At 33.8% G+C, this 22,978-nt stretch overlaps 1 protein-coding gene across 1 annotated transcript in view; it reads right to left on the reverse strand.

Annotated features, from left to right (window-relative positions):
• Positions 1 to 286: 286 nt before the first annotated feature.
• CHM (CHM Rab escort protein) overlaps positions 287 to 22,978 on the reverse strand; it is a 59,759-nt gene continuing 37,067 nt past the window's right edge. The window contains exons 9-15 of the mRNA XM_082770530.1: positions 20,637 to 20,714; positions 16,061 to 16,165; positions 15,142 to 15,205; positions 13,927 to 14,023; positions 10,728 to 10,826; positions 7,459 to 7,625; positions 287 to 2,436 (exon numbers count right to left, since the gene is read on the reverse strand). Coding sequence (XP_082626656.1) covers positions 2,233 to 2,436; positions 7,459 to 7,625; positions 10,728 to 10,826; positions 13,927 to 14,023; positions 15,142 to 15,205; positions 16,061 to 16,165; positions 20,637 to 20,714 — 814 coding nt within the window. The 3' untranslated portion in view covers positions 287 to 2,232. The remainder of the gene's footprint in view (positions 2,437 to 7,458; positions 7,626 to 10,727; positions 10,827 to 13,926; positions 14,024 to 15,141; positions 15,206 to 16,060; positions 16,166 to 20,636; positions 20,715 to 22,978) is intronic.

A 22,978-nucleotide genomic window follows, 5' to 3' on the forward strand; every position in this document is an offset into this window, starting at 1 on the left:
TTTTTGAGCAATCAATGTAGTGTGAAGTCATAGCCCACATCTTGTAGATTATTCTGTTTTATCTAAAATCACATTTGCAGGATTATCAAACGTTGCTTCATATGGACATGAAGCTTTACACAAACCACTTGTTATCTTATGTAAACATAATGTCACACATATTAAACTTCAATCTTATTACAGATGTCAACATGCTGAAGGTGAAGAACAGAATTATCAGAAAGTCTCTGCTAACAAATGAACTGCTTTTCTTGATTAATTGAAAGAAAACACACAAAAATGCACTTGCAAGCAAACCTTTAATTTTCATTGACGATTTCCTTGTAAACATAGAAGATGAAAAATTCAACTATGATCCCCATTACTGAAAGACGAACAGGTTATATGTCCTCCATTTAGTTCTTTTACAGATTTGCAGATGGTTAAATACAATTACCAGATACTCATGCTTTCCAATAGGCACAAAATTACAGTTAAACAAGCCTGGTTAATAGTATAAATATATATAACTGCTCAATCACAAGCATCCACAGGTAACTGTTGTTTAATATTGGAAACATTTCAATGACATTTTTCTGAGGACTTTGGGATTATACACACAATGGTGCCTATCCAACAAACAAATAATGTAAGCACCAATTAATTCATCTTTGAATTGCAAATTGGACAATGTATTATGATGCAAGACAAAATGAAGTTAACCGTATCGGTCATGCTGTAAAAAAATAAATAAATTAACCTTTATGGCACGAAGCCATTTCAAAGGCAGGAACATGCACTGCAAAACTGTACAGAAGTTTGGTTGTGTCAAGTCCAGACAGTGCTGAATATTCATAATTTAATGGCATTTTTATTTACATACAGTATTTAAGTACTGCTAGAACTGTAACTAAGTTCACGTACAAGTTTAAACTGTCTCATCAAAATTCACTGATCTCTATATTTAGACACACTGTTGATCTGTTGGGTGTACATTTTGAGGTAAAACCTAAAGCAAATGCTAAATACTCTTCATCATCTAATTTGAAGAATTGTTCAGAAGAAATGCAAGTCTATCCTGGTCATTTACAACAGTGTTCTCATTTTGTTATTCTTCCTACAAACTAAACTTATAAATAGTTCAATAAATTTTACTATATAAATGTTTTATGATTACCATTACAAAATGCATGATGTACAGCTATCACACTAGTTTTAATCCTAGTAACTGGGATCAATATAAACCTTTGGAATTGAACCTTCTTCTCAGTACGGAAAACCTCAATCATCATCTAAACTTCTCAGACACCATACTTGCAAAAAAAATAATTATTGGCTTATTAGAGGTCCAACGTTGCAAAAAATCCAAGGAAATGTGACAACAGTTACGTTCAGTATATGATTTTTGGTTTTGTTAGGAAGTCTAGCATTAAGTTTAAACTGTGCTGTTTTCCTGACTGCAGTAAATTAAGTCACTGGTAAAAAAAAATGTCTGATCACGCTCAACTGTTAAATCTTATTAAAAAAACAAAAAACAAAAAACAAACAAACAAAAAAAAAAAAAAAAAAAAAACCAACACATTCTGAATGTAAAACAGTTTCCTGTGAAGAACACCCACTGGATTATACTTCCTTCTAAATTATGGCATCAGCTTCAAAACCATAAAAGATTCTTTTCAGAATACAAATTAAATGATGTCTTTTGTATTCTAAAGCCATCCCAGAGCTGTTAATACTATTGCCTTTAGGTTACGTTCCTAAAAAGCACTCTGAAGGACAGATGATGAAGTTTATACACAACTGTTTAATTAGCATAGACACAATGACTTTCAGTAGAAATGTTATACTTCGTAACAGATGATGGTCTTCTGACAGGTAAGCAAAATTGTATGTTATTTACATTAATTTTCACTTGCCTGTTTAAAAGATGTCTTTCCAAGATGTAAACCAAAACCAAACTCTCTCACAAGTGAGTCAATTTTAACATTTTAAATTCAAATATTTTGTTCTATGATATTTATTTATTTATTTTAAGCTATAAATACCCCTGCATCTGAGGGACCTATGACTTTATTTAGAAATATCTTAGCTATGAATGAAACTATTTGAATAAGAAATATTATTCAAGCTGAGGAAAATAAGGCAATCACAAATAGTACAGCTATGGGCTTTTTAAACCTCTTTTTCTTATCCTTCCTCTCTAAAATTTTCATTTCTTTCAACTGCCTCATCTACAAAGAGAAGAGAGCTAATTCATTCTTCACTATGTTCGTTAACAGCGGTACTACCTCTGCTACTGCTTTCCTCAGGTGAGGGTTCAGGTTTTGTCTCTGGTGAATTACTGAGTCCAGACTCTTCTGATGCAAGCTCATCTTCATCATAAATAATATCTTCTGGATTTGGTGGTGGTGGGCAAAATTCCTCTGTAGGAAACATTTCTTGGAAAATAGTTTCAGCCTATTAAGAAAAATAAACACAAAATAAACTTCACTTTGCAATGTAATACCTTACAGCAGTATTTTGTAGATATTTAACATCAGTTCTTTCAGATCAATATTGATTTAATACTTTGGCCTTTTGTAAAGACATAGGAATTGCCATACTTTCTTGCAGTTCTCCAAAAAAATCTTTTCCACTACAGAAATATCTCTAGCTCCAGTCAAACATGAAGAGCTGCATGGGAAGGATCTTGCCAGGGAGACCATTACAATGAAAGATGTTAAAAAGAATCATAGGATAATAAAAGGGTGTTTTTTATTACAATGTATAGAATACAACTATAAAATCTGGGAGAAAAATCACCAAAATAATACAAACTAGAATTCTTGAAGAATAGACATTTCATAAAAATGAGAGACAGAGGAGACTAAAATTAAAGTTGTGATAGGAAGGAGCTTTGTTAACTAGTGCTAAATTATCTTATACTTTCCTGTGCAAATAATGCACCTCTAAGCTTCTCTTTTTTTTTTTTTAAAAAAAGTTATATTCAGGAATTTATTTACCAAATCAACAACATGCACATCATACACCTGTACTAGGTCTATGTGGCAAGGTTTTGGTACTGGGTGGGCTGCAGGGGTGGAGCAGGGATTGAGAGAGTGACTGTGAAGGAGCAGCAAGGATGAAGTGTTACGGACCGACTGAAGATGCAAAGGGAGGTAGAAGAGGGTGGATGGGAGGAAGGTGTTTTCAGTTTGCTTTTAGTTCTCACAGCTTTAGTCTGTTAGTAGTAGATCACATTAATTTCCCTTACACTGACTGTTTTGCCCATGACGGTAACTGGCGAGTAGTCTCCAGTCTTTATTTCAACCTATGAGCTTTTTTCATCAACTTCTCTCTCCCTGGTGCTGAGCTCCCTACTGGTGTTAAACCACCACAACGTCCATAAAGGTTTTCTCTTCCAAGCCCCTGAGCTTCCATGGCAAATGGAGACAACTGACACAGATCATGTTTTGGGTTTCTTCAGAGTGAAAGGAATATTGCCTCTCAATTTTGTCTATTTAGGAAACTTATGCCCTAAAGATAACCCGTGATAAGTGCTCCCATGTAGGAAAGAATACAGTTCATCTTTATATTGCTATTTTTACCAGACACTAAACTGAAAAAGCTGACAGTAGGGTCAGTTAATGCCAACTGCAAAGGCTGATTACATGATGCGGATTCCTGGACAAGGGGGAATTGTTTTCAGATTAATACATCATTGAGCATGTACCAAACAGCTTTCTGTGATAAACCTCACTGCGCACCAGCAGTGGATTTGTATCACCTGCACATGGATGTAGGGCTCCATTATTAACTGCTCAAATGACCTTGTCTACTCTCGGTTCAATTTAATTTTTCACTCTGCTTCCTAAATTTCACTTTTCCTTACCCATTTAAAATTGTTTTAAAACTATTTATATTAGCATATGAAGATATATATATATATATATATATATAAATCTATTATCTACTCCAAAACGATGAGTCTGTAATTTCAAGACCCTGACTAATAAGTCTGGAGGAGAAGGGGATGCAAATACCCTACAAAAGGTTTACAAACTAAGTTTTTGAAGGCAAGAAAAAGACTTTTCATTTCAAGTCTGAACTTGCCCTTGACACTCCAAAAACGTACTTGAATTACTGTATTTAATAGAACACGGATGAAGAAAAGTGCCTTATTTTGCACTATGCATATGAAAAAATAGAACAGACAAACACTCCATGCTGCATTTCTGAACAATTTTTCAGCCTCCAATTAGGCAGTGACCAAAAACAGTCAAGTAATTATGAGGTTGAACATGGAAAGAAATTCTCAGAATCTTATCTATGTAGGACATCATGACATTGATTATAATTGAACAATTTAATGGTGTAGCGTGCTTGCAGGTCTAACAATTTTTTAAGTTAACCTTACCCAGCTGAAGTCATGCAGAATAATCAATAATAATTTAACATCTCCTTCATTACAGCACATTGGTATTTATTGTAATTAAGTTAGTAACTACTAAATATCGAAGCAACAATTTAAGTGCACCAGAGGTAGAAGTGTGTATGTTTGAATTAGGCATGCAAAGCATTTGCAATTAGATATTCTAATTTATAACTGTTAAACTACTTTAAGTTGAACAAAACTATGTTTTGTTGTTACTGTTTTGATGGCACATACAGTAGTTGCATGGGCTTTTGTAGCAACATTTACAGAGAACACTACCTAACTAAAAGAGCTTGGAAATACAACACACTTTAAAAACTATGAAATCCTTCCAGATAAAGGAAAAAAAAAAAGGAAACAGGTTAAAGCACAAATATTGGCATGACATCGTAATGCTTTCTTATAAACATGAAGATGCCTCGGAAGTCTGAAGTAACTCAGGGAACATTGCATACTAATTGTACACGATAATTCATGTCAGGTTGTAGAGAGCAAGAAATAGAAAACTGGACGCAGTCTGGAAGAAATCTGTACGTACAGAATTTGAAGGAATCATAAACAGGATTTTACACTTGATTAAGCCTATCCTCAGGGCAAATAAATGCAGACATTAAAATTTTAATCAATATTATACTAGAATTTAGAAAACTAAATTAAAGTAGAACAAGAATTAAGTCATCTGTATACTGAGATAATAAGTTGTTAAGTTGTGATACCTCACCTTCTAAGTAATGCATCACCAATACTACCAAAGCATAACAGGGGAATTAGAAATACTAATGGTAACGAAAACATAAATCATAGGAATTATCACTAAAACAGTAAGTAGAATTGATTAGAGAACTTATAGTCATTTTTCCAAGCTATCCCAAGAGTAATACACATAGTTGGTTTTTATTGTTGTTGTTTTGTTATTATTTTTTTTTAGTTATTAATAGCTTTCTCATCCATGAATTTGTAATTATCTCATGTTTAGAGATTTTCACCCGTTGCTAGGAAGATGAAAGGGATTTGGGGGTAGAGAGCACACCAACTTACATTTGTTTTCTCCAATTGCCTGTAAAGTACCTGTAAACTAATTGGGAAGGGTGAGTCCTAACTTTGAGTTCTGCTTTATTTTAAGCCCAGTCCTTATTTGGTCCTCACATATACTCCTTGTTGTTTTTTTTTCCTTCATGATTTTTAATTATAAACATGCTTGTACTAAAATATTTTTCACTCTAAATAGTGACCACATATTTCAAAATTTAAAACAGGATAAAAAAAATGTAACTCCTACTCTTTCTGAAAACCACTGTCAGGCTCTTAATTGCTTCTCCTCTGAGGTACGTCCATTTAACATCTACCTCACTGACTGCCAACAGATTTCACCTGTAGGCAAACTCCATTACTTAGATTGTGTACATACAGCTTGATCTATAATACCACTACTCATCCACTGGTAAAAATAGGAGCTCTTAAGGCGGAAAAAACAAAGCTGAATTCTAGAAAGGGTGGCTGTCCGAATTTGAAATAGGCTGTTTTAAAACAAATTTAAACAGCTTTTAACCTGCAGTGTTTCAAGTAACTGTTGAAAAAATCTCTTTTAAAAAAGAATTCCTTTACAATTTAAAACTGTTACCATAATAATTGTCTTGCATTATTTTTTGTCTTGACAATCCTTTTGTCCTATCAGGAGGCAAATGATTTCCTAGTAAAGGAAAATGAAGGGTACTATTAGCCCTTAATTATACTGTTCTGACCCTACAGTTCAGGCTATGTCAGCCTTTACAATTTAAACTCTTATTTTAAGAGGTTTATGACTTACTCATAAAAAGTCCTGCAACTAGTTAGAAGATGGCATGCACATTCTCTGAAGAGGGACATTAAAAAAAACAGCTTTAAAAATGAGTAGTGTCAGTTAATCCTACAAAGGTGTAAAATTGTTCTCATACATTAGGTCTGGAAGTACCTTGACATCACAGTGACTGCTGTGGTAGATTTGCCTAAGAATTTATACCTTCCTTATCAAAGCACGTCTTTGAATGGAAGAGCAAAGGAAAAGCACTCCTGCAGTCTTCTTGTATTGAACAAGTCATAAACTGCATATTCTCAAGATCTTGTTGTCTTCTGCTCCGTAGTAGTGGGGAAGGCACAAAGAGAGATTTAATGTGCAGTTCTTTGACAATTTCTATGTAACTACTATTGATGATATGGTGTTCCTGAGTACTCTATCTATTGCCAAGAGAGACGGCGGCTACTTCAGCACTTCTCCATTTATTCTTTGCCTAGCGAGCTTCTTCACTTGCCCTTCCAGAGCACGAGTACTGTGTCTCAAAGTGAGTACTGGTCTGTTATGTCTACTACTAGGCAAGTTGCAAGTAGGTCTCAGTTCAGGATTCCAGTTAGCTGGAACTAACTACATAAACACTGCGAACTTAAAGTCAAAACTGAATGTGATTTGGTGCCAAATACTATCTCAAGATAATGAGTTGAGTGAGATTCTCCTCAATGACTTCAGAGACACAATTATACCATAAATTTTTAATGCAGTGGTACTAAAGCAAAGGGAAGGTAAGCTTAACAGGTAGCTCAACATGCCAGACTAATAATGATGTTGTTGTTTTTTCTTCCCCCCCTTTTTTTTCTTCCAATACCTTTGGGCCTGTGGCTGTCTCCTGCAGGTACTACACCACTTTGACAATTTTTCCAAGATGAACTGTAGACGGGCTTTTCTGACCTTTCATTTATACTGGCTTTTCCTTTCTACAGTGTTAAAGGCACCATCCTCCCAACATCATCATTTTCAGGTACTTCTACCTTATAAATGCCCTCTACCTTTTCAGATTAACCATCTACTACTCCTAATGTTACTACACTAACTGTCCTTTTCTGAAGTTTCTTCCATTCTCAGTTCCACTGACATTTACTTTGCTTGTTAAGAATTTTGTGTGTCTAGCTGCAAAGCTTTATAGCTGTATTAGTATTGATTACCTACCATAAAGCAGAATAACCCAGAACAAAAGCAGACTGGACTGTATTTAAAACTGAAATTCTGCAACCAAAAAAAAATTGGTCTTACTAACCTGTTTGACAGCACAGTCATTTCCTAAAGCAGAGTCTGGGCCAGAACAGACATACACATTTGAGGGTAAGCTGCTGTATGAATTTCTGTCGATTCCTGAAGAATCTCTCATGTTGAAGTATACTGCCCAGAGGACTCTGGGTTTTTCCAGTTCTTCATTTTCAGTCTCTAGAAAGATTAAAAAAAAAAAAAAAAAAAAAAAAGCGTTTCCCATAATCAATGTTTATATGTAACAAAATAAAAACATAATCTAGCATACTAAAAGTCAATTTATTAACAGGAAATTACATTAATAAACATGTATTTTCAAATTATTTAATTAATTTTACTTTCCATTCTTTTCTGAGGTACTCTTTCATCATAATTCTGTTTCCATAATTACGTAAACTCTACTTATTCTGTACATGGTACGCCACAGAAGAATGCCTTATCACATAAACGAACAGTACCAAGAAGCTTGGGTCTAAATTTAACCACTTTTCACTTTGTGTTATCTAGCTCACTCAGGAAAGACTCCATGTGCTTATGATGGGCTGAGTAAGTTCTCCATGGGTTGAACCAACTCAGAACTTCATTCCATATGCAAAGACATTCTTCATGTGTACTTTTTCCCCCTCATTTAATAGTTTATTTTCGTATGGGAACTCCTTCCATAATGGACCTTTGTATGCTTCAAAGGTTGGGCATCTTCAAGCCAATATAAGGAGACTCACCAAGGCTCATGGCTTAAATCAAAGGCATTGTTTAAGAAAAAAAAAAGTAGTGTCACCCCACTCTCCCTTACTAACTGCAGACTAAGAATTAGTTAAAAACAGAAGCACACTATTTGAGATAAGTAATATGTAAAATCCCTATACTTTGGGAACACTGCCGAATGAAAATAGTTGGTTTATTTACCTACACTTGTTGAGGTGTATTGTAACACAGTATAAATCATTACAAACACAAAATGACCATTAGCTACATTGTGCTTGTTCATCGTTCATATATTCTCGTAGTTACTTTGCACACTGATATAATCCCTCTGCACATAGACAAAAAAAAGCTCTTGGAAGATGAAGGTCACTTTTTAACAGTGCAGAATGCAATGGAGGAATACACAACAGATTCTGAGCTTAATAGATACTATTTGTTTGGCATATTTGCTGTCCCCTTTTTGGTATTTTAGCTCCTCTAAAATAAATGAAGCCTGTAAAAGACCTTGTGAGATTTACTTCTTTCCAAGGAAGAAACTACTATGTAACGACATTCAAAACAGTATTTTAAAACAATTGAATTAGAAAAAAAAAAGATAAATCTCTGCTATTTCTTCGGTATCTTTTTATAACTGTCAAATACTTTAAAAAAATAGGTGCTAACCATCTTGAACAATTTGAAATATAAATTAAATTCATCAGCCTGTGAAAGTCTGAGCCTTAATACAGGGCAAGATGCTCTTTAATATATTTAAAAGTTCACATTGCTCATAAAAGTTACTTCTTCCTCATTTAGGCAGGAAAATGAATGGAGTCCTCTTCTCCAGGTGACTTTGCCTCTTTGACCTGCCATGGCCCAGTGCTCACTTTATCTGGTGATTCATTTTCAATAACTCCAACAGTATTTGTTCTGACATTTTAATTAAAATACGACCACTACCTCATCCTGATGATAAAAAGGCCTATGTGTCAGTGAAAACTAGCTTTTCAGTGCCTCAGTGCACCTGAGGACCCCTATGATCACAGAGTTTCTACAGAAGAATTTCAGTCAGGTTCTAAACAATACATCATTTCAGAACTGGATCACTTTAAACATTAAGATTAATGCCATCTCCCCTCCCCCAATGACTAGAAGACACTAAACTGCAAGCTAATCTTTTCTTCACCAACTGAGTCTTCAAAACACTTGGCACTGTGTTGAAAATTTAAGATATACATTAAAGGTTAATGTTTGGAAATTAGCAGGCTTTAAATTAACAAATACAAGCATGAGAAGTGTTTGCAGCATTCCAATCTAATTATATTTGCATTTGCAAAATGTTTTCTATTTTCTAGTTGTAAACAACGTATTCGTTTTATAAAGACAAACTGATTAAAAGAATTACATCTTTGTTTGGGACATCAAAATAAACCTTCCTTTTCCTGTAAGCAGAGAAGTTAAAAAGCGCATTTAATCTTTTACCTTCTACTTAAAGCAGTTTGCTGCCTAATAAAACAATAGGATATTTGCTTTTCATTAAAGGGTAGAAGAAAAAATCTTAAAAATGGGAAAAAACATAGGAAAACAAAATTGTGAGAAGCAGAAGCCAACCTTTTATGAAACATTTTCTTAGTTACAGAACCCTGAGAGGAAAAACAAAGACTGTGTACATAAAAGACTGTTTTTGTTTTTGTTTTTTAAACATGAGAAAATTCTACCTGAATACACAAAGGTAGGAGTGAAACTTAAGAGCAACTACTATAAGCAAACCAATTGTGTTTTAAAATATATCCAAATCTAGCTCAAAGAAACTAGCTCAGGGACAATTGCTTTGTCAACAACTCTGGGACTGTGAAATTGTCCATCTTAAGGTCAAAGTTCATAAAAGTAGCTGGCAAAGTTTCTTAAATGTAGGATCAAATAATTAATTACTGGAAAAAAAAATGGAAATCTGTCTTCCCAGTAACACCACAGTGAACAAGGTCTTTAAACTTCCACTGCTTAAAGCAGAATCCAGAGAATTTCAAAAGCAGCAAGGAAGCACTTGAAGACAGAAAGGATGAGTAACAGCTTTAGAACAGGAGAAGGCAAATAAAATCTGCCTAATCTGGCAGCTGGAGGAAAAAAGCAGACCCCTACCTCTTGGGGTTTTGTGATTTAACTAACTCCTAACTTTTGTGGGTTTTTGTGAAGAAACTAGGATGAAGTGGAAAAAAAAAAAAAAAAAAAAGGAAAAGGAAACAAGTGCACAAACACTTCATTTCTCTACTGAAAAACATGCTGAGGAGCAAATATGTTTCCATGTGCTAAAAAAGTGCTAAAATTTAAAAAGGTTCTAGACACTTAAATCTACAGTCCTTGTATGCTGAAGTTAACCTACAGCTGAACAACACTTGAAGCATTAGATCATGAAATACAAGAAACCTGACATCTGCCTAATTGTGATCCTCCTCTGAACACAGATTCCTTCACTCTGAAACGCTGCCATCTAAGTAGCAGCTTATCACTTGTTTTCATCCAGGTGATGGATTCAGACGTTCAGTAACGGATACTTCAAATAAAATGGTAAGCTCTACTTTATTTATTTATTTTTACCTTTTTCTGCTTCAGTATTTAGATGGAATAACTTCTGTACAACAGGCTCTAAATCTTCCCTAGCAGTTTTAGTTGATGGACATGTTAAATGGACTAAATCTGTAAAAGAGAACACAAATTAACTACATTCACCAGCATGCAGATATACAGATATCACTTATAATTTAAAAAAAAAAGGCACAGCAGGCTTTTAAAAGTCACTGCTCTTCATATAAATCACTTCGTATAAATCACTTTTTCACATTTTTTTAAGAACTTTATTGGTAAACCTCTGCACAAATCTCAGAAGGAACGAAATCTGCAGGATGACACATTTTAGAACAGGTACTACATTTCAGGTCTTGTCCACGTACTTTAAATACTAACTCCAGTTCCAAAGAAATGTTGACAAATTACTTCAAAACAAACAAAAAGCCAACAAAACACAAATTCCTTATGCTCTCATCCCCCATACAACACATGAATTATATTAATTCCAACGGAATCTATTCATTCTTCTTCTAAGTTCTTGAGTACACAATGGATCTGTGTCCCAATAACTGCCTTTCACACATGAACCTCACAATTATCTCTTTCCTCCATATTAACAGGTAGGATGAAAGTATAATTTAACATCAGCAGTGCAGACAAAGAGAATATTATTCTATGAATAGGTGACTACTGATACCAGGAAAAGCAGGAGCAGGAGTCTGGATGAACAAACATCAATTAAGGATCTCTAGAAACCCCAAGAATATTCTTGAGTACATTCCATAATCCTTGACAGTCCAATAGTTCAACAATGTAGTAAACCCACACATACCACTGTTCTTTCATCAACACCCTCCAATAACAATTGAATTGGGACTGAGCAGAAATTTGGAATTCTGATTCTGTGCCTACTTAGGCTTCTCAAGCTTATTTCTGGGTGCACTATCTTTCTTCACTGAAGGAAAAAGTCTGAGCAAGACTTCCAGTTCTTTTATTGTACTAAACAGTAAATAGGAGATGAAATGAATAAACACAGATTTTAAGTTACATTTCATTGGCCTCTCATGAGATAGAGCTCTGCTACATTATCCCACCTGAATTCACATCCCTTCATTCAGATATTCAAAAGACACATGTAAAGTTTATAAACCCACCTAAATGTATTCATTTGTTACTGAACAACTACCTGGAAACTCATCGGTAGTGAAGTATCTGTCAGAGCATCATGATGTTGTGCCTATCTCTGTACAAATTCACTGATTCATTTGTTTTCATCACAGTATGTTTTTGATCAATTTCATAGCTAAGTATAGCTATGATGTTACTTTAAATGGATATATTTTCCTTTTCACTCTGAAACCCAGCTGCATTTGTTTCATTATTTCATTCACAAGTACAACAGAATGTCTTGAATGATTTTTTTGGCCTCAGTTATGCTACAAAGTTTGACAAGGACTTCAAGAGGGCCAGAATTTTAACCCTTCATGCTCTTCCTTTTGTACGCTAGCACACACAAAATCACCTTCAAAGATTGATACTCATTTTTGAATTTAACCAAAATCAAATTTTTTATCTAAAAGGCATATGTGCTAAAAAAAAAAAAAAAAAAAAAAAACAAAGGCAAATGAAAACAGGTGGTGATAATGAATGTCTCCCTGTATTGTTAACTAAATGTTTACAACTCCAAACACTGTAATACAACCTATTCTTTCCTCAAAAAAAAAAAAAAAAAAAAAAAAAACCGCTATAAATCACTAAAGTTCACATGATTTACTTCCTATAAAATCTTTTTTATTACCTTTAAGGTTATGGCTATGAGTTACAGTCATCAGTATATATTTTGATTATATTTGATTTACTCAGGTATAACTGCATTAGTTACAGTGGTTGCCAACATTTGTCTTCAAGTAATTCTTCTAGCAAGAAGAACGATGAGTTTAGTTCATGATTTCATCATTACAGTCTCAATTTTTAGGGCAAGTGAAGGAGTTTGGTTCCACTCAACTGGCAATACAGATTATGTGCCTGTCATTTATGCAGTGTGATCAAAGCGCAGATGTATTTGTATACTTATCTTAAATAATTGTTTGAAAGAGAAATCAGTCAGGTTAAAACCTATTTACAGATAATGATGTAAAAGTTTTAAAAATATATTTATATAAATTTATGAAATAGTGCCCTTTACTAATAACAACTATTCCATTTGAAGACAAATTTCATTAAAGAACGTAATACATTTTTTATGAAACTGAAGGAAAATGGAGAAATTCAAGTAACACAAAAACTTATTTTTTCAGCATCACAAAAATTCTCTTGAAACTAATAATTACACCTGTTTAGCCTGAATCCTTTAGTTTCACATCCTGGTATATGCCTGTATAAACCCTTAAAAAAAGTAAATCTGCTATTTAAAGGAGTAAATATTAACATTATGCTTTACGGCAGTGAATTTCTTAATTGCAGATTTATCACTTTATCACAAGTAAGAAATATAACTTTGAGTGACTTAATCTTTTAGTTCATTCTTCTTTCATATGCAAATACCTGAGTTCAGGCCTGGGTACCAGTAAAACAAATTGGTCATTATTAGAATTTATTACTTTGTTGTTGTCATTGTTGTTAAAAAGTGTTAGTCAGATGATATCTAATTCTACTTATATTCCAGAGAGTGTCCCCATCTTGTAATCTGAGTACCAGAATGCAAAAAAAAAAAAAAAAAAAAAGTTTGGAAAGAAAAATAAGTACCCCATATGACTATTTTGTTGCTTATCTATTTGAAGTTCACACAAAATACCAACAAAAGTCATAAAGCTCTGTACTTAGAAAACTCTTAATGCAAATACCGGGAAAGTCCCTTCAAAAAAGGTTATTTCTGAGACAGAATTAGAAAATCTAATGCAGAATTAGACAATAATAAAGTTCTTAAAAGCATTTGTGTATCCTTTCCTCAAATAAATCATGATGCACTCCGTAGAGTACAAGAGTGTAAGCTTAGACATAATTTTACCTCTGCCAAACCTTTCAGAAGTCAAAAAGCCCCAAAATGTAGTGTACTTCAGGTAAGGTTGTCCATTTTCAAACAAACTCTAAGGACATGCCATCAGTAAGACTCATGTACTTTGAATTATTACTATTTTTAATGGAAAGATTTATTATTGTATAAGTGAAAATAAATATACTAGCCTAGTAGGAAGTAATACAGTTAGGAGAACATATATCCCATACTTACAAGTGTCCTTCATGCATGTCATAGTTGAAGAACACAACTCAATGACACAGACTGCTGGTTGTCCTAGATCCACTGGAGGCACTGTCAAAATGGAAACCTGCCAAGCAGAAAGAGAAGAGAAAATTCTGAATATCACACTAATTTTTAAATGCTGTATTAACTTACACTGAAATATTACAAACCACAACTGTGGTTTGTATCCTATGAACTGCTTAATTACAAATGGCTATGCACTGAATTGCAAATAAAACACAGTATTCAGAATACCGTATGTAATTATTAGACCAAAAGCCGTGTAGCACAGTTTGGAATATAAAAGATTTATGATAACCAGACGTATGTATACAAACATACACATTGATTTGTGGAAAGTTATTGAAAGATAAACCTATTAAGTTTAAAAATCTTTATACTTTTGCAAAAATAAAAAGATTATCTAAGCTTCACACTTATTTACCAATAAATTCATACCTAGGTATGTATGGTCACAGAAACCTGTGTATATGTTCAGTCACCTGCAGTTTATCAATCCTATAAACATGTATTTCTGCAACATATATTAAAAGCTCTCAAGGAGCAGTTGTTATTCCCATATATACAACCCATGATGCAGGTGTTTCTTTTATGAAACAGAAAACCCTGTTGGCAAGAGCATTGGTATGTGAGAATGAGAGTATTTCAATGCAAGACTACTAGTAACAAGATTTAGGAAGGACAGGCTTCTCATCTTTATTCTTATTCTGTAGATAGTATTTAACCTGTAAAAATTAATGGAAGCACACAGGCAGTGTACGGAAAAAACAAACAAACAAAAAAAAAAAAAACCACAGACTGCGGGCCTTAATTCTAAAGGGTATTAAAGATTGACAAAGCAGAAACATTTGAAGAAGGATCTGAATATGTATGAAAGGAATCTCAAGCTATAAAAGTGAATGTTATAAAACAAAAATGTTCGAACAAAGCTTAGACAAGAAACTGGGTTAATTACCATAGCATCAAACAACAGAGAAATCCAAGTCATTAAAATACAATAGAGTAAAATTACAAGGAGTTTTAGAGAAACTGATGAATTATACAATTATCAGTAGAGATGGCTGACCAAAATGCTTGATTCAAGCAGAAACAAATCCATAAACTAATTCGTAACACTTAAACAGTTTAAATATCAATACATACAATTCATAAAGAAGTAAGTGATAAAAAATTGGTATGTACCTGCTGCTCTGAATCTGTTTTTAGTACAGATTGATCTGTAATGAGCACTGCTCTGGAGATCTGCCTACAATTAAAAAATAAATAAAATTGTGGTATTGAAACAAAAAATTACAATTTGGATTCAGAGTTTTGGCAATCCCAAATTATGCATAATACTGTAGAAATTTTATTTAAGCATACAATCTTTATTAGTATGGTTACTGGTAAGACATTTTGCCTGTTGATAAAGTAGGACCACATCTGGAACATTAATATAATATTTTAATTGACAAAAATAGATGATGAATTCATGAGTCAGTGCCATTATATGAAGCAGCATGAATATCCTTCCCATTTAAAAATTTGTTTTATTTTATCAAGATTAGTAGCAGCATGTTAGAAGACTTTTTATGTTCCAAACAGCACAGGATACTTTGTATTAACAGGAAATATACTACAGTGGGGTTCGTGAATTCAAACCTCAACTCTTCCATGGCCTATAATTATTTCTGCATTGCACTCACTACTATAGTTTTATTATTTTCATATCTGCAGTACTTTGAGGACAAAGGCACTATATGTCCAATGCTTTTGGCAACAACAACAAAAACCAGAAAATACAGGGACTTTATTTTTCTCTACACCTGAACAAATTTAAAGAAAGAAGAGCAAAAGCACCTGCACCTTCTAAGCACTTTTAAACAAACGTGAAACCCTTAATGGATTTTTTAAAAGGAAATGGATAATACAATTTAGACGAGCCTTTAATGAAACGTAAACATAGAAAATACATTATATTCTCAGATATATGCAAGGAAGAGGAAAAACTATGCACAGAACTAAGCTATGCTGCAAAGACTAAGCAGGAAACAATGTCTTTAATTTGCACTGTGCTCTTTTGTTTTAAGAGACGTAGTACATTTACTGTTTTACTACATACCTGTAACATACATTTCTGCATACACTCTCTGAAAGGTAACTGTCTTCCACAATAAAATAGTTGGCACTTATTCTTTGTCCAAAATGATCAATAATTGCTTTGCATCTGTTGAAAAATTTGAACCAAACTAATAAACTCAGATATAAAGTAACAAAAGTATACACGTTTTTCAATCTTGAGTTACACAGAACATCATTTATGTGTGTCAAATGATCTGTACACATTTACCATGTGAACCTCTAAATACACATCTCAAATTGATAAAGAAATCAGATATTTATACATTCTACATGGCATACATGACATTTTTTACATACAATTTCATTAAACTGATATTAGAACATTAACAAAGTAGCTGCTTTTTAAGGAAAACAAGATGTACGCTAGTAACACTGCTATTTGCTTGTATGTGAAAATGGCATGAAGTTTCACAGTACACAAAGCGTAGAAAAGTCATACTCTTAATGATTTTGTAGGCATTACTCTAACACGGTGCTATTTCTGCCCCTCACACCAGCAACCTTTACCAAAGGCAAGTTTATTTTCCTAATAATTGACAAATAAAATGGTAAATTAATTTAAGAGACGTAAGAAAAGATCTATGAGAAATGCTTGCCTCAGACTTTCCAGGAGAACTTTTCTAAACTTCTAAGATTGTATTATTAGTGGTTAAATATAACATTTATCTCTAAGTTACAAACAAAAAGGGTAACTGCTTAAGAGCAGCATAAATGTTCTTAATAGATACTGCTTGATTCTATTCCTGTTCTAGTGCAAATGTTTCATTCATTTGCCTCAGACAACACTTGAAAAGTCAAAAACAATGGTCCACCAAAAAAAAGCCTCTCTGAATGTATGCAGGTCCAAATGATACAAGAATAATTATATGTAGTGGCATTAGTATATAAATTTTCAATAGACAAGTGTACAGAAAATTTCCTGTAAAAATAGAGCAAATTAGTTTAACCTAACATTTTTTAGATATGTGAGTTACTGTGTTGTTTTTTTTTTTTTAATTAAATACTTCTGAACAAGCATCTCATTTTTTTTTTACACATGTGCATACACATCATGAGCAACACGTAAAACATCAGAAGGATGCCTAACGGAGATCCCTTAAAAGATTTAAATGTTTTATTGCAGCTCAATTCCTGTATAAGTAATTATCTGACATGCAAGTTATGCCTTACAAATAAAGAACACTTTTGTAGCTTCACGTTACTCATTAGCTTCTGTGCTCAGAATGGTCTATGCAACTACAGAAGAGGAGAATGAAACCTAAGTAACGGCAGCCCGTCATCGCTAGCTTTAGCAGCATTAGGATTTCACTGTTGCTTCTTCTAGTCAAAAATGAGAACTGAAGAAGGGCGCAGGCTATGCTTACGTACAAACATAAGAAGTTAGTAACAAGTAAGGAGAGTTGTAAAAAACTTCTAATGCTTATTTCATAGGAATCTGGATGCTACACATATACCGACATCCAAATGCAGCAGATAACTTGCAAAGCAGTAATTTTAAGTCTAATGGTACAAATATTGATTAACTTGAAACATGCTGTATGCTGTACTTTCTGTACACTTCAAATCACATTCTGTTCAACATGTGTTTGTGTTTCTCTTGCAACTTTAAGAAGTTTTTTTTTAATGTTAAACTGATTTCTTTCTCAAGCACTCATTTGAATACTGCAAATAAACAAGGAAGTCAAGCCGCTACAGTTCATATCTAATTATAACCTTTCTTATTGTTTATGAAACAATTTCCCCTGCCACCCCCCTAAACATTATTGAAGGGGAAAGGTTGATTAAATGTCATGTTATATCACTCAAAGCCAGCAAAAGCAACTACACGCTTTTTATTTTCCTGCTAAGTGTTGTTTCCTCTTCTTTGTTCAGGAACAGCTATCGGGTCATACACTTGATAAGATTTTAAACAGAAAAAGAGATAATGCTTTTAATATCAGTCTCCACTTTACTTCAAAGGATGATGCTGAGAAAATTTCTTTCAAGTACTGCTTCCAAATATGGAAGACACTTATGCACTGACATTATCAGGTCTCTGTCATCTGATATGTGTTGGGACAATGAATCATACAGAACCCTCCATTGACCTTCTTTCAATGTGTCTAGATAAAAGGATGAAAATTAGAATCCATCTCCTTGCAGTGCCACGAGTTATAAATGTACTTTATAGGGCTCATTATCCAAACTAATGGACTAAGGGCGACATCCTTGAAATGGACTTACCAGCACTGACAAAGCCAGTATGCAATATTTCAAGACAGATATGTAAATGACTATGTGTTTGCTATATCTTTTTATTACAGACATATAAATTTCCATTTATCATACCTTTTCCATTTTTGAGACAGAATTATTTAATTGGAAATATATTTAAAAAGTGATCAATATAAAATGTCTACCATTAGTATTAATGCAACCCATGTAATTTAAAATAATCTAAAATTTATCAGATAAAGTCAAATAAATGATGTACAATAAAAATGAGAAAATAACAAAAAAGAAAACAATAACCATGAATACATTCAATTTGCTTTTTCCTCAATCTAATTAACATGATGTATTTTTTATTTTCTAACGAAGCATCAGAGTTCTATCAAGAGTACAGAATATTCTGCTTATGTACTAGAACACCAGACCTAATCTGATATGATACCTAAAAAAAAGAAAGTTTCAAGTGACTTAATGAAACTTTAAAACAAGTACGTATAAAAGTTTGCATACTTTCATGTTGTCTTCCCTGAATCTTACTTTTGTGAACTTTAAAAAGGGCTATAGCAACAAGATTAAAATAATTGGGTGGTTCAGGACAAAAAAATCTACTGCTCTCTCTATATACAATTTTTACATGTAGTAAAAAAATAAAAAAGCAGTTCAACTAGTTACTGAATTGGTTCTTACTTTTCTCGTACTGGACATAATGTTAGCCAAGTCTGGAAAAGAGCTGAAATGACCTATGGATATACTTAGGGTTAAACCAAAACTCTAAATGAAGAAGAAGTTTGAGAAGAAAATCAAGGCTGTATTTATATTTTTTCCCTACTTGTATTAAAGCACATATATTAAAGATACTAAAAAACTAATTGCATGAAGATATTGATGAAATCTGGAAGCCTATGGAAGATCTTTATAAAATAGTGATGAACATTGCATAACTTGACTATGCCTATTGTTGTAAGTTTAACCTGTTTGCAGTCAAGACAAGCTGTCTCAAACTACAGGGACAGCTGTGGTAACAACAAGATATGAATTTACCTATTAACAATTACTATTAATGGCCTATTGACTCAAAAGCTCAGTAACTCATGAATACCCTCATTAACAATCTGATAGATGATTTCTAGTAGGTAAAAGACTGCAGCCTGAAGTCAAGAGGAAACAGAGCTGGCACAAAAAGGGAATGCACAGTAAGGAAACAGGTAACATGGAGAAAGAAGTGAAAGGAAATAGTGATGATCTTAGCAAGAGAACTGGTTAGCTTACTATGTAACACTAAGGAAGAGACTTTTCACAAGTAAACAGCAGTACTGCATTCTGGTGAGAGAAAATAGAAAAAGAGAAAATATCCTTTCTGAATATCTGGATAAGAGAATACACTTGATTCAAAGAAACTTGGCCTTTGAGTGACATTTTTACTATAGTGAAGAGAATATTTAAGACTTTTTTGAATGATTAGAAAAAAAAAGTTTTATGATCCTGTTGCTGAAAATACTTTGTTTTAGCTACTAGTACCATGCTCTCAAAGAATCAAATATGCAGTGAAACTGGAAAGCAAACATACTACACTGATCATTTAATTACTAATATTCCTAATAAAAGTTCCTACATATCTTATATCTTATTTTCCAATATTTGCTGAAGAATGTTTTCAATTACAGCTGGAAAAAAAAAAAAAAAAAAGACTCCTAAGAGCTAAAGTCTCAGGTAGAGTAAGTAGTAACTGATAAAACGTATACAACAGAAACCATGACAAACTACAGAGGTATGAAAAAAATGCCACGATGGAAAAAACTATGGGTTGCCTTTTCCAACTTTACACCTGCCTACAGGCCTGATATTGTAAAAGAATTTATCCTAGGATAAGAGGGCAGCATAGTTTATGACAACAATCTACCTAAAAACTCATTAAAGTCTTTTCTCTTGGAGTGACATGCATTATCAGCAAAGATTAATCTGATGAGTCTTTAGGTGAGCTCCATTTTTAAAAATGCAATAACAGAGGGCTTTGTTGTCATCTGATGAAAATCAATTAGAGTAGGTAAGGCCACAAGGAAAACTAACATCACTCATCACCAGCCCCCCGGCAGCTGAAATGATTTGTCTTCCAAGCTTGGGTGATCAGGAGCTGCAGTAATATCACAGGGAAATTAATTTAGTTTCTATATTCTAGACCCGCTTTCCTTGTTCTGGAGGACCTATACACAAATTACTTTTAATCAAGGTTGATGTGTTATTAATACTGAGGAGGATCTTTGAAGAATCATTTTTTTTAAATTGACTTAACGCATTTTTCACCTGTGTTTTGTATATAAACAGAAGGTTACTTATATTGCCCTTACCGTCCAGATTCTTTGTCCACTACAAGGCACTGCACGGAATGGCGAAGACAATAGATACCACCAAATACTGCACACATCCTAGAAACATAAAAAATAAAAGTTACACCTATCATGACTAATTGTAAGCAATGAGAGCACTTACGTTAAGCAAGGCAAAGCATTGTGCACACTGTAGTACAACGTTTTTAATGACAAGCCTTAATCTTTGAATCAGACAATCAAAAAACAATCAAAACAGAGCATGTCTGTCATATAGTTTTGTAAAAGATTTGTTAACTTTTTTAAATTAGCATTTATTAGAGTCCTCTTAATTGGTACATTAGCTTGAACACTCCTCTGTTACCATCCTCAGTCATTCAGGATGGAAAAGCACCTATTTACTAAAGACAGGATGTCTACTGAGCATGCTGCACGGCAGATGGTATAGAATGAGAACGTAAGACCACACAACAACCAAACCAAACTTCTACCAGAATTTTAAGTGTGGTTCAGAACTTACTTCTCTACTTCTGCGAACTGTAGCATGGGAACTTTATCGACTATGAGCACATTAAATTTTAAGGGCACTGAGAAGTACCCCAACAGAATAGGGTACCTCTTGTGGTCTTAGGGTGACCTTGTTCAAGTAGTGATTCCTCTGAGTTCCACCTATATTAAGATACAGTTGCTTAAGATACTCCTTGTATGGAATAATGATAAAAAATATTCTAAAGAGAAAAAGAAACCCAAGAGAATTCAAAAGGTAAAATATACTAAGTTGTTCTCCACTTACAAAGAAATCTCAATACTCAAGTAAATTACCAAACCATTAAACCAAAATTACAACTTATTTGTTTTTATACTATAAGGAGACACAGTTTAAATAAACTAAATTATGACAACTAAATATGAGGAAGTTACTTTTGGATTAGTTTGTAACAACTTCTATAGGAAACAGCTTTTGTTAAGAGATTCTGTAACAATCAGGTCCTGCTTCTCTACTTTGCTCTGATGCACTGAGCTACATGCAGTTGCAATGACACTGCTGCAGCAGGGGTCAACAGATCAAACTCAGTATTGAACAGTGAACGGAACAGATCTCTGTGGGATGAGTACGTTTAATGACACCACGCACCATGGCTGATCATAAGAAGCAACCTGCTGCTCCACTGTACATGCATTCCTGCCTAAAACGTGGCATCTCCTCCAAGACAGCTGCCTTGGCTCCCTTCCACGTTTCCCTGCTGACTACCTGTAACTAAGCCACTCTCTGTGCCAGAGGCTGACCTGCTAAATCATACTTAGATTTCCCACTTTTTAAATGGTCAGCGAACCATTTTCTTCTTTCCATTTGCAGAGAGTCTAGTTTGAGGGCACCTTCCTGAGTCTGTGTGAAGTCAGCCCCCTGCAAGAGTTTGTCACGTGCCAAGATGTGTCTCCCCAGCCCCCAGGGCATCTCTGAACAAAATTCTTCATCAGAGGAACATCCTATGCATAAAGTGCAAAACCTCTCTCCTGTAAAGCAGCACAGTAAAAATCTGCCTGGTGAAGAGAAATCCCCTTATCCTAACTTCCTAAATCTGCTACAAACCAGGCTTAACCTCTGGGGATTACTTCTCTGTAGATTTGATGTGACATAAAGTAATTAACAACAAATACAAGTTTTGTTTCCACAAGTGATGCCTACAATTTTTACTGAGCTCGCTTAACATTAAAATGGCTGCAATATTACCAGCTTGAAAATATTTTAATCCCAGCTCTTAAAAACTTTTAATATAAGCTGACATCCGTGAAAATAGCACCAAGCAGGTATCAACAACCAAACTGCCTTCTGAAATGTATCTAAAAAGAAACTATGAACTTTTTGTAAGAGCCCAGTAATGCAGAGAAATTTGTGATCTTACAGAAACAAGATGTACGTTAGGGATTCACAAAGATAAAACTTCATGATTTATTGTGAATTCAAGTTTGGTGAATCAGGATAAACTTCCACTCTTACTTTTTGTTCATGGTGCACTGTTTCAGGGCATTGTTACTATAAGAATAAGACAAAACTCTCAGAACTAAGTTCTCTAGAATTCAGTACGGCAAAAGGTAAAACAGTAAGAACACTTAAAACATTTTTCCAATTATTTTAAAAGGGAAATAATCTTTAACGTTTCCAGACAGCATGAAAATTATCTAGTGGAATGAAGTGAAGAAAAAAAAATGGTGCAGATGTACCCAATCCCTTACAATACAGTTTCAGGTTTGGACTCTGCACTGTCTGATTCATCTCGGGAATCTTTAATTGCTTTTTTACCCCCCAGTAGTTCATTCAGATCAATCAGCTACCAGTGACCTCTTCTCACGTATGCAGAATA

This window comes from Aythya marila (genome assembly GCF_965140915.1).
Source record: "Aythya marila genome assembly, chromosome: 13".
Lineage (NCBI taxonomy): Eukaryota > Metazoa > Chordata > Aves > Anseriformes > Anatidae > Aythya > Aythya marila.